This window comes from Stegodyphus dumicola, chromosome 5 (assembly GCF_044657685.1).
Source record: "Stegodyphus dumicola isolate Sdum_Otavi_A_Nest chromosome 5, ASM4465768v1".
NCBI lineage: Eukaryota > Metazoa > Arthropoda > Arachnida > Araneae > Eresidae > Stegodyphus > Stegodyphus dumicola.
Window position 1 is genome coordinate 58,042,457 of NC_140772.1, and position 20,343 is coordinate 58,062,799.

The 20,343-nt window shown below is 32.4% G+C and overlaps 1 protein-coding gene across 1 annotated transcript in view; it reads right to left on the reverse strand.

Moving 5' to 3' along the window:
- Positions 1-20,343, reverse strand: part of LOC118201488 (sarcoplasmic calcium-binding proteins II, V, VI, and VII-like) — a 32,383-nt gene that overhangs the window by 2,532 nt on the left and 9,508 nt on the right. The window contains exons 2-6 of the mRNA XM_035373606.2: positions 16,529-16,638; positions 13,409-13,461; positions 10,893-11,030; positions 7,858-7,966; positions 1,722-1,819 (exon numbers count right to left, since the gene is read on the reverse strand). Of these exons, the coding sequence (XP_035229497.1) occupies positions 1,722-1,819; positions 7,858-7,966; positions 10,893-11,030; positions 13,409-13,461; positions 16,529-16,622 (492 nt within the window). The 5' untranslated portion in view covers positions 16,623-16,638. The remainder of the gene's footprint in view (positions 1-1,721; positions 1,820-7,857; positions 7,967-10,892; positions 11,031-13,408; positions 13,462-16,528; positions 16,639-20,343) is intronic.

Genomic DNA, 20,343 nt, shown 5'->3' on the forward strand with positions numbered 1-20,343 from the left:
ATTACAATCGCCACGGCATCTCAAATACAGATATCTGTGTCTGTGGATCAGAAGGGTCACCAGACCATTACGTATTTGAATGTCTTTTGACGGCTGCACACCATCTTCCGGTACCTACAAATAATAGGATCGCCTATCGCCGGTTCCTTATAACACATAAAGGAGCGGTTAATTCAATCTCCAGCATCATGAATACCATCGCGGCATTGGGCACAGACCTTTGCCTACCGTGCTAAAATGACGCTATGGTGTACTGACGATAAGCTCTAAGACTAGTCCAGTGAATTTTACAATATCTGGGCTTCACCACAACTGTGTGTTTAAGCTCCCCTGCCCACAATCTAAAGTGGCAATACTAACTATTCGCAAATATGTGGCATCTCCTTAGAGAGATGTGTTATGCCTCCATAATGATACGTGTGTTATCCCTTCAAAAGCATGTGAACAACATCTTCTTACGCAGTGTTAGTGAACGCTTGTGTGCCTCACGGTGCACACATTGCTGGGGCACTGCCCAATAATTAGTGCTACAACATCCTCGTGCCTTTTATCAGTGTTTTTATCTATGTTCTTAGCGATGCTACAATAATCAACGCCTTAGCAATCTAACCGCACTCTTCTTCTGCACACATGAGTATTCATGAACTCATCATTCAAGATGTACCTGTATTTATATCCAACAGAACTGCCTTACACTAACTGTGCTCCAGCTTTCATGTGACTTCATGTACTCCATTTATCTTTTTGTGCCTTAAGTGACTATGTGTATGTACCTGTTTTTTGTGCTCTCTGTTTATGCATTTTACGCATTGTGCTTTGTGTATTGTTGCCTATGCATTTTTATGTTTTTTTTATGCGTACGTCTTATTATCCAAGTATTTTTAGTTTAACTACCTACTATCTGTAACACCACAGCTTGCCTCTTCAAACTGTAATACAATCCTACTAATGCCTTTGTAAGGCCATGTACTTCCCTTTGACAACCTCAATAATCTCCTGGTGCAGCCTCGTGTGGTTCCAGGAAGCTTTTGCCGTAGTTAGAGGAGGGTTTGGAACACATGCCTGTTTACCTCTGTTAGACACCAGGCGTTCCAGTCCTCCGTAACCTACCTACCTACAATTGGCAAAACTATAGTCCATTGTTGCAGTTCAGCGAGCATTTCGCCGTCAATTTAATAAACAACCACCGCGTCATAAGCAAATTTACGAGTGGCATCGAAAATTCGTAGAAGATGGTTGCATCTGCAAAGGGAAAAGCACGTACATCGAACAACGAACGAGAATGTCGAGCGTATTCGTCGTACACTTTTTTAAGAGAGGAGCTCAAAGAAATCCACATCGCGAGCAAGCAAAGAACTTAAAATTCCTCAATCAACGAGTTCTAAAACATCGTCTGCACATGAAGCCACACAAACTGCAGTTATTGAATGCTTACATAGAATGCATAACATAATTCTAAACGTTTCTCTATCCATTAACGTTAGAATCATGTTTCTATCTTTTGTAGTTTGGAAGAAATAAATGTTTGAAATTTGCTCTTTCTTTTTGAATAACCCTGTATTTTAGTTGAAAAGCTCAGTAAATGAATCCAATTTTTACACTCAAAGTAGATTTATAAATCTATTCCTAGTAGTGAGACAATGCAAAAGTAAGTCTATTTATGTAAAACTTCATTAAAAATAACAAATATGGGGCTGAAAATTAAACAAAATTGTGTTTACCAGAGTCATCATGACGTAGCATTGCCTTGATTGCCTTTCTGGTATTCCAAAGTTTTCTAATATATAAGCAAATTCCTCCACATCTATAGCCCCATCACCTAAGTAGTACAAAAACGTAAATTTATTTTTGAAATAACCTACATCCCTGTAAAATTACTGTAATTTCTGGAAGCGTAGCAATAACAAAACAATAATAATAATAATAATAATAAAATAAATAAATAAAAAGTGTAAATAATAGTTAAGGATAAAGCCAGAAATGGATAGGATGGACATCTCATTTTGTAACTCATATCTTACTGTGGATGCATAATTTTCATAAATTTTTACAATAAGCCTGAATGGGATTTTTAGTCCAAAGATTAATTTAAAATCTGAAACCTTTCAATATTTTTATTGTTATTATTTTTTGTTGTTGTTTTCTTTTTAAGAAAAAGTATACGTGTTTACCATTATGTAACAATACATTATATACATAATCTTATTCCATCAGATTATTAGAATCATGTGCCTTAGTAACGGGGATAAGCAAGACGAATAGAATCGGAGTTTTTTCCTGAGCTTGAGTCATTTTTGGAGGGGGCGGTTATTGATAGTCTGGACTCTAAGACTATTTTGTCTCAGGATTTTAATTCGCTGTCAAAAATGTAGCAGATTTGCGGGAACAGCTCACAAACACAGCTTATTGTTCCTCAATTCGAAACAAAACACGTAAGTAGCTAAGATCCCTTGCTGTGTAAAATATTCTGTACAGCGCGTGTTCGTTGATGAGTGTGAGAATTAGAGAAAGAAGGAGAAAAAATATATTCTTCTGCCTGCGACCGTTCTTGCCCTATTCGTTGTAAGTATTCAGAAATAATTACTTTCAATTCGGAGGTTGGGAGATGTATTTGAATTCTTTGCTTATAAGGATTAGACGCAGACAATTTTGCTAAATCGTCCACATTTTCTTTATTCCCACTCCCTGCAGATATCAGAACCCGAAATATATCGGTGTTACTTTCAGTGGGCAGTTTAAAAACACCCTCTGTATTTCTCGAGCAAGCGTGCTACGAAAACGAATACATTTTATATATTCCAGGCTAAAGCAGAGTTAGTGCTCACTGTTACAGCGTCCATACTTCTGTCTGCATAGTTAATAATTGCCCTCTTGGCACTAATTTGGCCTCAAAAACTGAACTTTTGTTGTGAAGACCGGCGTATTAAATATGAATTATTTTTGAATCTCGAAGCATGCATAAATGACCCTGTGCCTCTTTGGAAGACATAAATTATGTAATTGATATAGCGACTTAACCACGGTTTCTTAAAGAGGCTTGTAGACAGGTTGGCCGGGGGGCTAACTAGTTTACGCTTACTAACTGTAAGCTTTAACTATTTAGCTGGTTAGTGGGATATGGTAAACTAGTTAGTGAGATATAGGTCTTGCCATAAGGACTCATGACTCGCTTCAGTTTTATTGCTCCTGTGAAGACTACATAACCAGGTCTAACGGTAGAATACCGGCTAGAATTTCAAGAGAGGCGACTCAAATTTAAACATTTTATCCTCTCCAGATCTGAAGTAGAAATGGAAATTGGATGAATATTAAGAGGTTCCTTCTTTGAATCGTTAGGTGAGTGTTCTTCCAGGAGGAAGCCTATTGAGCTTGTTCTCCTCATGCTACTGAACATTAACATATAAGGAAAGTGATGAAATGCTTTTGATGTTCATAGTTTTGTGTAAGTTTTGCCACGTTATCAAAAATCGTTAATTTTTAATTTTGATTCTTACATTTTTATCTAATTATACTCACCCGCACTACATACTATTTATTCTAATATTTTAATAAAGACAAAACATTCGCGATTGCTGTAGTTTTTTTATTTTAAATTATTTATTATATTTAATTTTTCCAACTTTCTTTGGTAGATTAATACAGTATTTGAGAAAATTTGTGAGTGATGAGCAAAATAATTGATCAAATCAGAGGAAAAAAAAAGTTTAACTTTTCTTTGAAAAACATTGGTTCATTTTTTTAATATCAGAACTTAATTCTAGTTTCTGAATCTGAACTGAAAGAAAACTTTCAGTATCATGATGTTTCGAAATGGTCAGTATCATGATGAACTGAAAGATTGAAGAAAATTATCGAAAGTGGCATTAAAACATGTACCCGTAGTCATTACGCTAATTTTAGCAAATCTTGATAATGTTTTTATATGAAGCGTAGTTTGTGCGCGAAATAAAGCCATTGATGAATACGAAGGTCTAGTATACCCAGTGAAATTCCAATATTTAAACAGAGGAGAAGACACTAGCATAATTTAACGTACCACAACAGATTTCTAATAGAGAAAAGGGAAAAGTAAAAAAAAAAATAAAAAAAAAAAAGGTTATTAATTTTAAACCATTTTTGTTTGTTTTATTCACTCTTCATCCTGTGTTTAATGCTATATTTGAATTTGTTGTCAATGACTACGTTTCAGTTAAGTGTTATGGCCAATACTGATGTTGGTTATTCAGTGCTGGTATCATTATTGAGTTACTGTTTGTTGAGAAAGAAAACTTTCACTGACAATTAATTCCAATAAACTGTGAAAGAAATAATGCAGCTATCAGGCAGATATACCATGATATATCTCAAAAGAGATTAAAAACACGACCTATAATTTCACTATATACGAGGATATAATTGGAGATCCTCTGGAGATTGAAAACGCAATTGAAGTATATTGATTTTATAATGCATTATAACTCTTTTCAAATTGAGAAAATAACTGAGTCTATGCTCTATAGATGGCAGCACATTAAATTTCGAATTTTCGAATTACAATTCCTTCAGAAGGTATAGTGGAAATAGTCGCTTCAACTTATAACGTTGCGGAAACTCTGGAGGTACAAAACAAAACCATATTCATGATCTGTTCCAAATATTTTGATACACATATTTAATTATTCGTAGAAATATTTCATAATTTTAAGTACTTCTTTATGCGAAGTAAAGGAAACACTGTAATCGCGAAAAATTTCAGGTATTTTATCTCAACAGAGATATCCATTTGGACGATTTTTTTCGGGAATTCATTTGAACGATTGATTTACTATAGTAGATTCAAAATAGAAGTTTTCATGACGTCTGTATATGCAGATACGTTATGTATCAGCCTGTGTATATCTATATGTACTTTATATTGCAGAATTCAAAAACGATTGGCCACGGAACATTGAAATTTTTGTATATGAGACAGCTATAACATCTAGTTGTGCATCTCCCCTTTTATTGCAATAGGTAATACCAAACGTGTATATATATATATATCTGGAAATACAAATAACTTTTAAAAGGAAAATTTAAAATCCTTCTAAGAATTTTCACGCACCATGCCACCGAAAACTGGTCAGTAAATATATAAAGAAAGAAATTTAGAACCTCTTATGAAATACGAAGAAGCGAAGGAAAATGGTAAAACTACAATGTAAAATCATTAAAACTATCTTTCAGTTTAAAAAGATTTTGTTTCAAATTTTTCAGACAAGTAAGTTAATTTCAATTTCCTTCTGGCATTGTTTTTAAATTTGTATCTTAATAGCTACTTTAATTTTACGTATTAATATAAAAGAATATATAAATTTTGATTTTATTTTTGATTTTAAAATTAACATTTTAATATATCAGAAAGTATAAGTTTTATTTTTACTTTCGATTTTGAGTTTGATTATAAAAGAATGTTTTAATCTAAAATAATATACTCATTTTACTTCTGATTTTAAAATTAACGTTTCAGTACTAAAGAATATATAAATTTTATTTTTCTTTTGCTTTTGAGTTTTATTATAAAAGGAAGTTTTAATCGAAAATAATATATTCATTAATCCATTTTTCTATTAATGTCTTCCTTTATGTATATTAATTTGTACAGATATCGATAGTTTTTTATTGTCTTTACAATATTATGAGAGTGTCAGGAAATATTTTTTTCTAAAGTACGGATCTCGTCTAATTCAGTTCTTAATGTTTTCCTTAAATTAAGGAGAATTTCTTACTCATTTTTATTTTAGATTTCGTTTATGATAAAAATATTTTAACTTAAGTAGACCAATAGCGCTCTAATAATTGAGTATTGTTCTTAACTTATGATCTAACTCTTGCAAAATAACTAATTTGATCCTTATTTGAAAAATAACGGAAAACTCTCACTTAATCTGGTTATTGCTAACTGATAGAGGATTGGTTTTTTCCCCTTGACAAGTCAATTAATCTGCTATCAGTGACAATAGCTACCTTTCCAGTACTTTGAATTTAATATTTGGAATTTTTACTGTCAAAGGATTTTTGGCTCTAGTGTAAAATTGTGTGCCCCTTTGATTAGAGATAATTTTTTTTTTTTTAACTTTGGCGATGAAACCTCATTTCTGGTTACCATGCTAGTTTTAACTTTGCTTTAGCTTCCTGATTTTTTTTTTTAATGAAAATAGATTGATGTGTACATGGACAAATTTAAGACAGTGCGCAATGCCTAGATTGTGCAAATCTGAGATTTTATTTTTAAGTGAAAACAGATCGATGTGTACATGGACACAGAGTTTGTGCAATTCTTTGACTTTTTATTTTGGTTTTGAGTAGCGGCCATCTTGAAATTGAGCCTTCCTGGCGCCGATTTTGGCGTCAAAAAAGAATCGCCAAAAAACAAGGGGCACCCAATTGTAAACTTTTACCGAATTTTCTTCACAAATTAAAAATATTTTTTACTACAATATAAATATAGATAACTTTGGATACCGACTTGGAAAGCTACGTAAAAATACTTACTAAATATTTTTCTAAAAATTCATAGCTTTAACTAAATTTCTTTTCCTTGCATTATCTAGTTGGAAGATGGCGTTTGGAAAGCCTCGATGATATGGCACAACCAGTGGACGTAAGATGTCAGAGATGTACTGATCTACGTTCAAATTAGCGTCGATCCGAACTAGAGATGTGGGTGTCGTGTACACAATGGATGGCCAAACCGTCACACCAGGTTCAGGGCAAAGAATATCTAAGGGCAAGGAATCTCTAAAGATTCTTTGTTCAGGGCCCCTATGCCGATATCGAATGCAAGACGGTGACGGGCGGTCTCCTCGGAGGCTCCAGACACGTATATGACCACCAGAATACTGCACGCAGAACAGAGACAACAGGGACGCATCTGAAAAGACGACTGTTTGACCCTCTTGTATCCAGCTCTGTCGTTCGGCGCACCAGAATCGCTATCTTCCTCTATACTGCACTGTCAAGAGAACCCGAAGTAATGAGCGCAGTGTTGATAGCTCACGCTGCTGCAAACGTCGAATAACCCTACTAGGGGATACTGCGCTTGTTGCAAATATGCCCATTTCCTGACTAATGGTCCGCGATGTGGTCGTACGGATTTGCAGGGCTCATTTCACAATATGTCTGTCCTCTCGGGCCTTAGTCATGGGTGGCCTGCATGTTGTTCAGTATGACCCTCAGAAAGCCATTGATTCCATTTTCGCAAGACAGTGGTTGACGAGCGATATCACGGAATGATAATCTGCATTCTCGATAGGCAACGATCCTGTCTCTGTCGAATTCCGATACTTAGTGGTAAGCATTTCTTCTTATTATTCAAGGCTTAATACGATATTCTGAGCAAATCCCGACATTACAAAGCGCTTTCCGAATGAGAAATTCACTAAGCAACTTTTCTTTTATACGGTGCTTCAGATGTCGTTTCTCTCTTCTGCGTCGTCTAAATGCGCTGAAATACTAATCATTTGCATATTCCAACCATTTCTTCCTTTCATATGATTTTGACGTTCGTCAGATCACTCCTTCTTGGTGCTGCAATTTTAATGGCCAGCAATGTAATTTTAAGGATTCGGTTTCTCTTTTTCATCTTTATGACTTCCACTTAAATTCCAATGAAATGATACTTTTGAAACAAAAAGTAAACTAATATACACTGTCTTTGACAGTAGTAAAAGAGTTATCACAAATTATTCAATATCCTTAAGAAAACAATAAACTTTTCTTTCATATTTCGGATAAGTAGTGCCTATCCTGACATCATGATTTTGATGTACGTATATCTATAGGGATATAAATCAATACATGTAGACTAAAATAGGATCAATTTTTATGAAGCTTTACCTGTTCTGTCGTAAATATTAAATCTACACCACAAGTAGGTAGTTAGCCATTCTGGTAAAGCACTGCTGCCTCCTCTTAAAGTTTCATCTAAGATTTCCCACATTTTCACCTGTTTAAAAACAGAGAAAAACAGAGACTATGAAAGATTAAGTTAAATAATAATATTTTCTGCTGAAATTTTGTTACATTTTGTTCGCTATATTTTTTAATCGAAAAGAACTTTCTCATAAATATTTAACGGGAAAAGTGCTTTCGCATTAAAAATGTCATCAACAATCTCGAAACATGTATGCTGTACAATACTTTTTGATTTCAAATACAAAATTCTAATACAGTTTGCCTAATTTGGTCACACAATTTAAGTTGGACGCTAATTACGTCTTCTAGATTTTAAATCTATTTTAAGCTTTTATGTAGCTCTTTTTACTTAAAAATTTAATCAAAATTTTACACAGACCCTTCATTCCACTTAAGCTAATAAGGCTTCTACCTCCTTTAAATTAATTAAGATATTATTATTAATTATTATTTTGGGGTGTTTGCTGCGTGCGTACTTCCATTCTTGTAATTTACTGCGAATGGACGCAATTGTGAATTATACATTAATTAATGTAAATTATGGAAATGCGAGTTTAAAAATTTAACATTTTGGTTATATTTAATTTTATCTCATATGTTCAGTAACACGAATCTACTATTGTGTTTCCTTACACTAGAATATTTTATTTTAAGCTTCAGATTCATTTTAATTGCTTTGAAAAATAACATTTATTTTTAGTTTCCGGTTATTAATTCGTATCAAATATCATTTTCGAATCTATATATTATTTTAGTTGAGCAATTTGTGTTAAATTTTGCTATAAATCTGATAACCTGATTTCTACGTTAATATTTAAAGTACGGATAAGTTCATAATTTAAATTCAAATTCTTTCAGCAAGTGTATGATAACCTTAAGCATATTTTTAGGGATTTCAAGGAATATCCTGACAAAAGAATGTTCTTAATCAGGCAAATATATACTTTAATTAATGAATTAAAATAATAAAGAAATCTAATTCAAAAATTTAAATTGTAGGGCTTAGTTAATAAAAAAATATTTTTATATTAATTATGTTTTAGCCTTTTTACTTTTCTTTCGACTTTCACTCAATGTAGTTAGGTTTATGTCTGAAATAACGATGTGGATAATATTTAGAAAAGCCTAAACTGGCAAAATTTAATCTTTTCTATATAAACTGTTCACGAACCTCTGAATCTTTAATACGGTGTGCTAGAAGAGAGAGAGAGTGGGGTTATCCAAAATCGTATCGATGAGGGATCTCATATTCAATGGCTTTGGATTATCGCTCCGCCAAAACCGTATACTATAGACTCACAGAGTAACGGTACTCGTTACTTATACAAATACACATGGAAATGGTTAACGTGGCCGATGAAAGTTTGTAAACGTGTGTTTATTACCAAATTACCTGAAGACTGAATCTTTCAAAAAAGTTAAATGTTTCTGAAGCATTTTAGTATTAGCGTAATGCTAAATTCTGAAAATGTGTTTAATTTATGATAGGGTGCATATGTATCTTTAAAGTGTTTCGCAACTACTTGTAAATCTGCCTGATATGTGATTTAAATATATGATAGAATAAATTATAATGGAGCATATATGTCAAAATATGTACGTAGAGTTTGTAAGCAGCGGTACGGCTGCTTGGAATAACGTAATATGATGAAAATCTTACATAAGTGTAGATTCCTTTAAACTTGTAATGGAACTATTTGGAATAAAGTAATACGAAGAATTTTGAATATAGATATTCAGCCACATTTATAATATCAGAATAATTATTCATCTAATAAAATACGGAAATTCAATTTTTCCATCTGACTTTCACTCGCAAGGAAGATATTTTAGAATATGTTCTGCGTGTTGGGCCTTTAACATTTCGGGATGTAAAATCTCTGGATGCATATGTTGCAGGTCAGGATATTATAACATTGAAATCTTTTGATTTTCAGACGAGTTGGGACAGTGACGTGTTACTGATGCTTTACTTTTTAATGGTCTTTGTGTTTCTACTTTCAATAGCAGCCAACTTTTACTATACACTTTCTTTCAGTCACGTAGTAAAAATTGAACTTTTAGAAAAAAAAGATGATTTAGCTTCCGTTGATTTCTTTTTTATACGAAATGGCTTTTTGAAACGTGGATTTGCAGACATACCCAGACGTAAGACCACAGCATTACAGCATTATGTTTGGTGACTATGAAAAAGATTATAGTTTCTTACGCTTAAAATTGATAAGGGTAAAATTTAATATATATGAAACAATCTTGAAGTAATATTTCAGCAAGAGTTTACAACTCAGCAATATTCAAAATGAATGCGATGACTTAGTATTCCATAGCTCGCCTTCTAGATCTTTTAACTTTAACCCATTCAATAATTTTTACTTTCAAGCGATAAAGATAATGTATAGGTGTTATCTTTCCCAAGAAACAATCGTATCTCAAAAATCGTATTTTTATTACTATAAGAGAATAATGAAGGATATATTGGAAAATGTATAACCAGAATTTGATTGTCATATTTACACTCTTTGTGTAACTTAAGGAAATCACATAAAGCACTTTTCAGCAAATCTTGATTAGAACCTTAATCTTTCCATAATATTCCACGTTATTTTCTGCAAATCCGTAAAGCCTTTGAAATTAATTCAGCTATTTTATATACCCTGGTATTCTTAGCTGCGGAGTAAGCTATGATTCTATTCTTTTAGGGCTACCATCTGTGCAATATTCAGTAAATTGTTTTCGGTAATTTTATTCTTTTTTCCCACTCGCGTTTATATAATCGTTAAAAATAAAACGGAGTACAAATATTTTCTGACAATATTTCCTTTTATATTACCTGCAAGATCAAATACAGAAAGAGAAATAGTAAGCTTTGTCATCTTCATGCAGAAATTTTCAAAGGTGAATACGTTAAAAAGCATTTTAAATTTTTGATCTGAAGAACTTAGCGAACATATTTTTACCCATTCCTCAGCTGTGACAGCATCATCTTCATCTGCATCAGCTTCAGATTTTAGGGATTTCCAGATTGATCTAAACAAGTCTTCTGTCATTTCATATTTCTCCGAGTCTGGAGCCCATCCATTGAGTTTGCACACGTACTGTAGTCAAAAATAGTGATATAGACTTTGTTAAAAATAAAGATTTTTAAGCATGAAGTAGAAATCTCAAGTTTATATACTCGTTATTTCAATAAATATAAAATAATGCAAAAAATGCAATTTTGCACTAAAGTTATGTTTATTACTTATGCTTTTCTAAAGTAAGTGAACATTACTTGTTGTTGTCTGATTGCGCTAAACATGTGTAGCGCAATCAGCATGTATTTACACGTGCTTAGCGCTTTAAATATCAATGTCTGATTTCGCTAAGCATGTTTACGCATGCTTAGCGAAATCAGACATTGACATTAACACAGTAGCAGAAAAAAACGGAGGAACAGCTATAAAAGGTTTCTTTATATCTTCTGTTCAGTGCAATGAAATATAAGTCTAAATTTAATGTTATCACGTAGTCCAATGGGATTCACATTCGCTCTACAAATATATGCATGTTTTTTGTGCCTATTCTTTCCATAAGTTTGGAAAAAGTGCAAGAAAGTGTTTCAGGTTATAATGTAAAGTACGAGTATTTTGTTAAAATTTTCAAATGTGGAAAGTGGAACATTTCCTTGTGAAGGCATTTAACAGATTGTGAGAATTAGACTGCAGATGAGAGATGAAAACAGGACAGACACTGACACAGAGTGCGTCTTGCTTTTATTCTCTCACTTTTAGGTTTGAAAAGACTTAAAAGTAGCCAGATCATCATGTCGCTGTTTAAAGACACTGGTGACGTATGAAGAAAGTTAGATCTAATTCGAAACTTTGCCACAACAGACTGTCAGGACAGGAAAGAATTACTAAAATGAATAGCTATTTTACATCAGCCCAGATTGCAAGGGAGTTCTCTACAGTTACTGAAATTATACAGTCTAGGAATACCATAAATATTAAACGGCATAAAAGCGGGAACCCATAACTTCTACTGTAACTCAGGCTGTGAAATGAGCTCGGTTACAGATGTGCTGAAATGATCTTGATTAGAGTACCACCAACTGCAGCCGAGTTCTCTTTATTGAAAGGTCTCATTTGGAAAGTGATCCTAGACTTGTTTCGAACGCACGCAATAAGCCTAGAATCACTGGTCAGAGGCGTTATTACGTGGTGGTGAAATATTGATATGGATAGACAACATTTTGAATGGCTGTATTAATATAGATATTTTTAACAATGCAAGTATGGATGCTGAACTATACAGAGATGAGGTTCTTCAGCCTTATGAAAAACTGTGTAGTGGTGCAACGGGTATAACTTTCTCCTAATGGAAGCCAATGCTTGTCATAATCGCGCTATACTAACAACAGATTATCATGAGGGCTAAGAAATCCTGCGTATGGAGGAGCCTATAATATTCTTGAACCCGATAGACAGCATATGTGCTGGACGCAAAAGAAAAGCGTCGAAATGCTTGCAGTTTGTTCAGGACGACCGCATGCTTTAATAATTTTTTATACATCTCTAAAATGTTGTAACACTAACTTTTCGCTTCACCCATTTATATCACATTTCCTATGTTCGTATTTAAATTTAATTTTTTTGCAGAAACAGACAATTCTGCGTTTTGAAGAATTGTCAGACAACTTCTTGTAGAAGTTTTCTGCTCTTAGTTACAAAATTATTCAAATTACATGAGTTTTTAGAGTTCCGTCTTTAATTTTTTCTCGCTTCCTTGAAAGTGACACAAAATTTATTTTTCAATAACAATTAAATAATTTACGTCTATTGCTTGTGCGTGCTCTAGCGCATGCATAAAATGAGAGAAATATCTGTAGAACTTCATTCAGCTGGTTCCATTTCAGAATGACAAAGTGTATTTATTTACGTAAGTTGTAATTGCTTTTAATGTAGTCTAACTACTGGATCTTTGGAGCTCTGGGGATGGATTAGAAGGTAAAATATATAAATAAAATTTGTAATTTTATGTATTTAATGCTGTGCCAAAAACATATTGGGACAGCAGTAATTCCATCAAATCTTTAACTGCACGAAAAACATGACCAGAACTAGCTGTTTTTCTCCAAATTGTGACGTCGAGAACCAGTGGGAAGGCTTTTATTGAACGATTTCTAAACAATGGAACTCAAAAATAATTAGTCTTTTATATAAGTTAAAAAATAACAGTTTAAAGAGTACAGTGATCTCTTTATGAAATTCGATATGCTATCATGATTAGGTTCTTAGATTCCCCGAAACGTGAGGTGGTTATACAAAAGATATACTTATTGTTTAATTCAGTTTTGGAATTATACGTTTTAAGGTGCTAAATTTGTACAATTGATAACATATTCATGAACTGATTATTTTTCAGTTAACAACCCAAGCAAATTATTTTACACTTCTCCTAAAGTCTGAAATAGGTTACTAACATATTTCCATACCTCTTGAACCATAAAAAAATCAGATTCCGTTATAACTCCGTCTTTGTTTAAATCTAAAAAGAAAATAAAAATCTGATTAACTAGAAACATGATTTATGATTTAATATCAGTTTACATCAGTAATAAATATAATACCTTTTTTATGAAAAATTCAACTTCTATTTCAATATATAAGTCGACATAGTTAAGGTTTTAAAGAAATATAGACTAATTTAAAACTTTTGGAAAAGTCTCATTGAAAAACAGCTTTAGCTTCTTTTTAATGAAATAAGACCCAAATAGAATAATATCTCGCTGTTTAATAAATTGCTGTCTCACTGTTTCTAAGTTTTATGAATGTTTTTTTTTTTTTTTAGTTTTCTTTCGTTCATAAAGATTTTTCACAGATGCCCCGCAAATTTATAAAGCCAATGAACTATACATGAAATACAAAAAATAGCTTTAATAATAAATAAAGAGTAAGATAAAAAGTGGTTTTTAATACTAATAGCATCAATTGCAAGGCACTGCAAATACAGTGAAAGCCTGTTAGAACTTATATCAGTATTTGATTTCGCAGAAATAGTTCTGTCAACATTAATAAATCAAGCTTTTGTAACTAGGTATAAGAACATCAGAAGATTGAAGTTGATCAGAAGCTTTCTGTATTCAGAGTTCTTTGCCTTTTATGAGTTACCAACAGAATTTATAGTAAACGTTATCTTAAATCATAAGAATAATGTACTCGCGATTATCCAGTCTACAGATGTACAAGAGTGTGCAAAAAACAAACACGCGCAAGTATGCTATAAACACTGTTGAAGTGAGTCTTTATATTAGTTTCAATGAATGCCTCTTAACAGTTCGTTCTGTATGTGCTTAGTCGAAGAAATAGTTTTGGTTGATCACTGGGACCTTTCTGTTTCGTAAGTATTTTCTTCTTGTTCTTTTAAAAATTAATTTAAAATTTAAAAATAAAAATGTCAATAACTAAAATGCTTCAAGTACTAAGCTCAAGAAAGTTGTTTTAAAATGAAAACAAAATTTTACATTAATGGAAAGATTTGAACATGGCAAATGGACAATAAAATTCGCCAAAGAATATGGAATTATCCCACAAACTGTTCGTAATACTGTTTAACAAAAAGCAAAGTTAGAAGCCTTCACTAGAGATTGTGACATTACGGCTGTTCCTTCTAACCGAAAGTGCATCAAACTATTAACATATCAAAAAGTTATATTCAACTATGTTAACCAGGTCTGGCACGAAACGAGGAGTAGTTTAACGTTTAAAAACAATCTAACCTGCAACATCTACTGCTATTGATAGAGATCCAGCAAGCCTGAAGCATCTCTTCAGTGAATCCAACAAATTCTCTTAGTTTTATTGAATTTCTGTAAGTTTAGTTTAATGCCTCAAGTCTGTTGACTAAGCAAAAGGACAAGGAACATAACCATAATGAACACACAATCTTAGTTTAAGTTTATTAAAGGCAGCTACAAAAGGCATGCACAAGTGTAGATTGTCTTGAAGATTAGATAACTTGAGCCAGTATATCAGAATTTCAATTAATACGAGATTTCCAAAGAATTTCAAATGAATGCTGGCCAAACAGGAAAGTTTGCTTCATATATTTATATTTTTTCAATTTGATAAGAATCATCCATAGCTTCAGGTTACCTGTATTGCAAAGAAGTTTTTTGAATACGGTAAGAGAGTGAAATCTGCGATTTTAAAGTTATACGATTCTAGTTTTGCCTGTTAACGATAGACCTTTTCCAAATTTATTCATTTTTCTTCCTTCTCTTCCAGTCAGCATGATAGCGAAATATAAAACTCGGATGTGCAGCAAACATTCTTTGTACTTGTACTGTTAGACGAGCGGTCATTAGATTCCGATGTGATATGTGTCACAGCAGCAGACCAATTTCTAATACTACTCATAAAGGACACACTGAGACTACCTGGATAGTGAATGTATTCATACATAAGATTTTCAATCGAGCATTAGAAGTTTTCATCTATTTTACATGCAAAGTCTGGTGGCATGCCGTGGAAATCCGTGGAAAACTCATAAAATATGGCAGTACTGATTTGCATACTACTATCAAGAAGTGTCTATGCATATTTAATATTTATGGGGACTAAAATGATATTTTAACATATCAGAAACAGAAACTTGGCTTAAACGTATTTTTGAAACATGTTTATTAATAGCAAAACACCAAAATGTTACAAAAACAGTTTATTATTTACCGAAAAAAGTTTGATATTTGTGACTTGTGGTAATGTATCACATTCTAGACTGAATTAACAAAGGGGTGTGAGTACATTGAGATACTTTTAGCAATAATATTCAGTGGCAACAATCTGGAAAGTGAAACGGACATTTAAAGTTTTCAACGCAAAATGCCAAAACGATATTAATAGCCCTTCTGGGCTAACGCCCTTTGGGCTAATAATTATGTCAGCTACGTATGTTTTCAGTGTTCAAGCAGATTACATTCGTTTCTCCTAAGATATGTAGACTTTGGAAGCGGTTAGCACTTTTTTTTGTTTAAACTTTCTAAAAAAAGCGTAAAAAATGAAGAAAAAAAATTTAAACGGTTCTATCGAAGGTATTCGTACAATTCGTTATATCCGATTTTTATACTTTTGGAGTTTCGCTGCAACATCATGAAGCGTATATGAGCGGAGGGGACCGAAAGGTCTAGCAATCCGTTATAAACTGGGTTTATTAGACTGTAATTATTAATTAAAATGTTAACATTCATTAACAAGGTAATAAATTCCCCAAGAAAAATCACAAAAAAAGAGAAGAATTGAATGCTGCTTAAAATGCAAATATTGCTTTCACAAAATAAAGAAAATTTAAACTTTGTAATACCACTATTATTTGACATGGTAATGGTTTTTAAAAAATTTTGTAATATTGAAATATGCTAAAAATTTTAACTTTCAGTTATTACAGCAAATAATATGTAAATTTTAATCAAATAGATCATAATCTTGTTGCTTAATAGTGTTAAAAGTTCGTCGAATCATAATACTTCTAATTAAAAACACTTAATTTAGAGAATAGTTATATTAATGCCTGTTTAAACAAAAAATCTATGAACATCGAATTCAAAGTTACTTGCCATAAAATGTGTTAAATTCATACAGCAATTTATTCTTCCGGAATTCGGATAAAGGAGCATTATTCTTTTTTATCTTGCTAATGTCCTGACCCATTTTGGATTATTTGCATCTGTTAAAATATGAAACAAAATAAACACATATTTAAAAATTTAAGAATGCATAGTAAAGATAAAAACTGTGTTCAGTAGATGGCAGCACTAACAAAAATTTAGATCGTGAGAAGGCTAAGATGAAAACTGCAATGACATTCGTATAATTTTTTAGTAGCTGCTGATTGCTTTAAAGATTCGAAAATAAAATAAAGTAAGAGCAATAATAAAAATAATAATTACCCTAACTTATGGTTATGCTGCAATTTATTATTCTGAATTAAGGAACTTAATAGAACAGACCGAGCTCCAAAATATTATTTAAGTTTCTATGCGCTAGTCTGAAACTGAAATTGCATGCAGACCAAATGCACGATATGAAAGTAGTTGACGGAACGATTTTTTTTAAATACCAAAATGAGGGGAAAAATAAATTAATGAAACAGAATTTTTTTAACTAAATTTAAAATTTTATATTAAATTAAATATTTAACAAAATTTAGCATAAATGGTAATAATACCAATGAATCAAAGCAAAAAAAAAAAAAAAAAAAATTCCAATTTATACTTATTTACTGTTAAAAATCTAAAGGTAGGAAATCCGCAAGAAATCTTTGTTGGTTAAACTTCTTAATTCAAACGTCTTGATTGCTAGATATTAAATTTTCAGACATACATTTATTTGAAATATTTATAATGCGTTGAATTAACCATAAAATAACTTTCTTTTAAATTATTTAAATATAAACAAATTACGAAAACTTTCAAAGTGGGCCAAACCTTGAGAACAACCTGTAACCTTTCTATTATTTAATTAAATTATTCTTTGACTCATAGAGGGAAAAAAGAACATATATTTCAAGGCCTTACTTCTTACTACAGATTTCATATACAACCTCTCATGGCTTTCAAGTTCGATAAAATTTGCAGCCTTGCAGAAAAATACTGTAAACTATCTGTATCACGATCTATAGCAGATAGGAAGCTGATAGATGTGTTTTGTCTAGATTTATTAACTCAACGGGGGGAACAAATTATTTGCTAATAAGTTTTCTCAAAGAAAGCAATTATTCTTATTGCAAAAATTCGTAAGTAAGGATATTTATCTTTTGAAAAATAAGAAAAACATTAATCAAATCAGCATCTTCAGATATCTCAATAATATTTATATCACAGTGTAAATTAATTCACACCACTTGTAGATTTTCTCGAAAGTTACTCACGTCCGTTTTAAATTGTAATGAAATTAAGGTAAAACTAAACTCAAAAACATTAAAATCTTAAATTTTTCTTAAAGATTTTGCCATAATAAATCATAATGCTAATATTTAGGTGAAATGTATTCGCGGGCCGCGTAAAATTGTGTCGGAGACTGTTGTGCCCCATGGCTGCTGCAGTTTGAGACGGCAGCTCTCGGTCATATGTTAATAATAAAGTCGTATAAATAAGTGACGTTAGTAAGTTAATACAAGCGATATCTTTCCTGTCAAAACAACCCAAAATCAGCCATTCGGCGGCTACCAGCATAGCCCGTGCTTGTAGGTGGCTTTGAATTAGTTATATTCTAAATGATGTTGACTCGAAGTATTATAAATTGGTTCAGCTGTAGGTATTATTAGTAAAAAAATATATATTTAATTTAAATGCTTAATAAATACGCCGTTTTTCATTAAATTCCTACATTAAGGATATGAAGGAACTTCGTAATTAATTCCGTAGGCTCATTAAGGAACGCATTACTCCGATAGCAACCGTTTAAGGTTTTTGTTAGTGGTGCCATCTCTCGAGTAAAATATCGTCCACTTATCGGAAAGGAAAATTTATCTGTTCGAGTTGAGCCAAGTTTTATTTCTAACCTGAATATTTGGGATTTCAGACCAAAGTATATGTATTATCCAAGGGTAAGCGAAGAATCTGCTTTCTGCGCTTAACATACAGTTATAAGACATCACGAAAGTTCAAGTAGCAATAAGAAGAAAGAACTGATAATTTTCTTCAAGCTTGAGGCATTAAGGATTTTTATACAACGCGTAATAACCTCAATTCTTACTAGTCCGCGCAGGACTAAGCTACAGAAATTTTAAACGTTAAATGTGTCATAAATTTACGAGCTGAATCTTGCAACAATTTTTGATACATATGTATCTGCACATTAAAAAATGTATGATATAATATTAGCCAGAGCTTAAATTGCGCCGGAGTCCAAAGAAGCCCGGCACCGGTAGATCTCGGTTTCTGTGGTAAATGACGATTCTAGCCGGATCGCACCAGAGCTCTATATAAAAGAGCTCCGGTACATTTTTTATATAAATGGAACACAGTTTCAGGGGGAAAATTTTATTTTAAAAATTAATATGCGTTAAAAATCGATTAGAACTTCCGAATACATGCCTGTTTTCTCTGGGGAAAAATGGACGGAGATGTTAATACTTTTAAGGAAAGAAATTTCCCCTCTCCACATATCAAAGGCTTTGTTCCCAAATTACTAAAAGAGAATACTTTGATCGTGCATGTCCAGCGCGCTTCTCATTGACGAGCTTTGCAGAAGTAAACATGTCACCAAATACGGGATAAAAAAATTGTCACACGCGCAGACCTTACGTTTGTTCTCATATTGATATCGCATCGAAAATTTGGGGGAACTCTTTTTGCCCATTCGCATTCTTCTTGACAACTAGAATTATATCACCTCGGCATAGTCCTCAGAGAGCGTAGGACTGTTCTCTATTTTCGATGTTATATTCCTTCATTAAATTTCTTTTCCTACTGTATTCTCATTAGTGTGGCTTTAATTGTTTTACCTTTCTCCATCTGTGCGCTGAAAAAAGAATGATTTTTGTTTCTCTCATCCCTTGAAATAGTATATTATACCGCATATTCTTCAGGGCTCGAACTCAGCCGGAGACCGGCTAAGCTATTCTGAATGATACTACCTAAGTCCAATCGGAGCTCCAAATAAGGTAAGGCAAATATTTTACTCCTTTTGTTTAACTATTTATCATAATTTAATAATTTATTACATTTTTATTTATATCTTTATATTTTACTGAAATTTAATTTAATAGTTTAATTATTTTAATTACTAGTCATTCGATTATTTTATTAGTTATTTTGTTTATTTACTTTCCCCATTATACTTGACGACCTTCCATATGGCTCCAGCACCTGATATTAGCAGCAATAAAAGTAAACTAAACCATAAAATATACGAGTTGCAGCTGTGGCCGTTTTGCAACTGCTTTCAGCCAGCACACATCGGCTTCTTGAATGCCGGTCAGGAGCGCTACTGATGCAAGCGATTTAAATTTTTATTGTTAAAGTATTAAATCTGCATGTGATAAAATATATTATCCAGGCTTGGAATAATTGTCTGGTATTCAGTTGAGAAGAGGACAAAAGACGAAACATTATGGTCATTTAACTTTGAAAATACTGAATTTTAGTATGATGCAAAAATTATTTCGATCCAATATGAAGATAAATCATTTGTATGTCAAAAATGCAACAGAATGACATACAATATTTTATAACTTTCTCTTTACCAAATAAAACAAATAATCTAAGATGAGATCAGATCTGTTGAAGAAAAACTGGGCATAATTACACTATATTCGGTGCGAAACGTTTCCAACTGATAAGACTCTGTTAAAATCACCTATTGTAGCGACCATTCTAGAAAAGAGTACTGTTATAGTAAAGGACTCGGACTCGGGCTCCAATCCCAG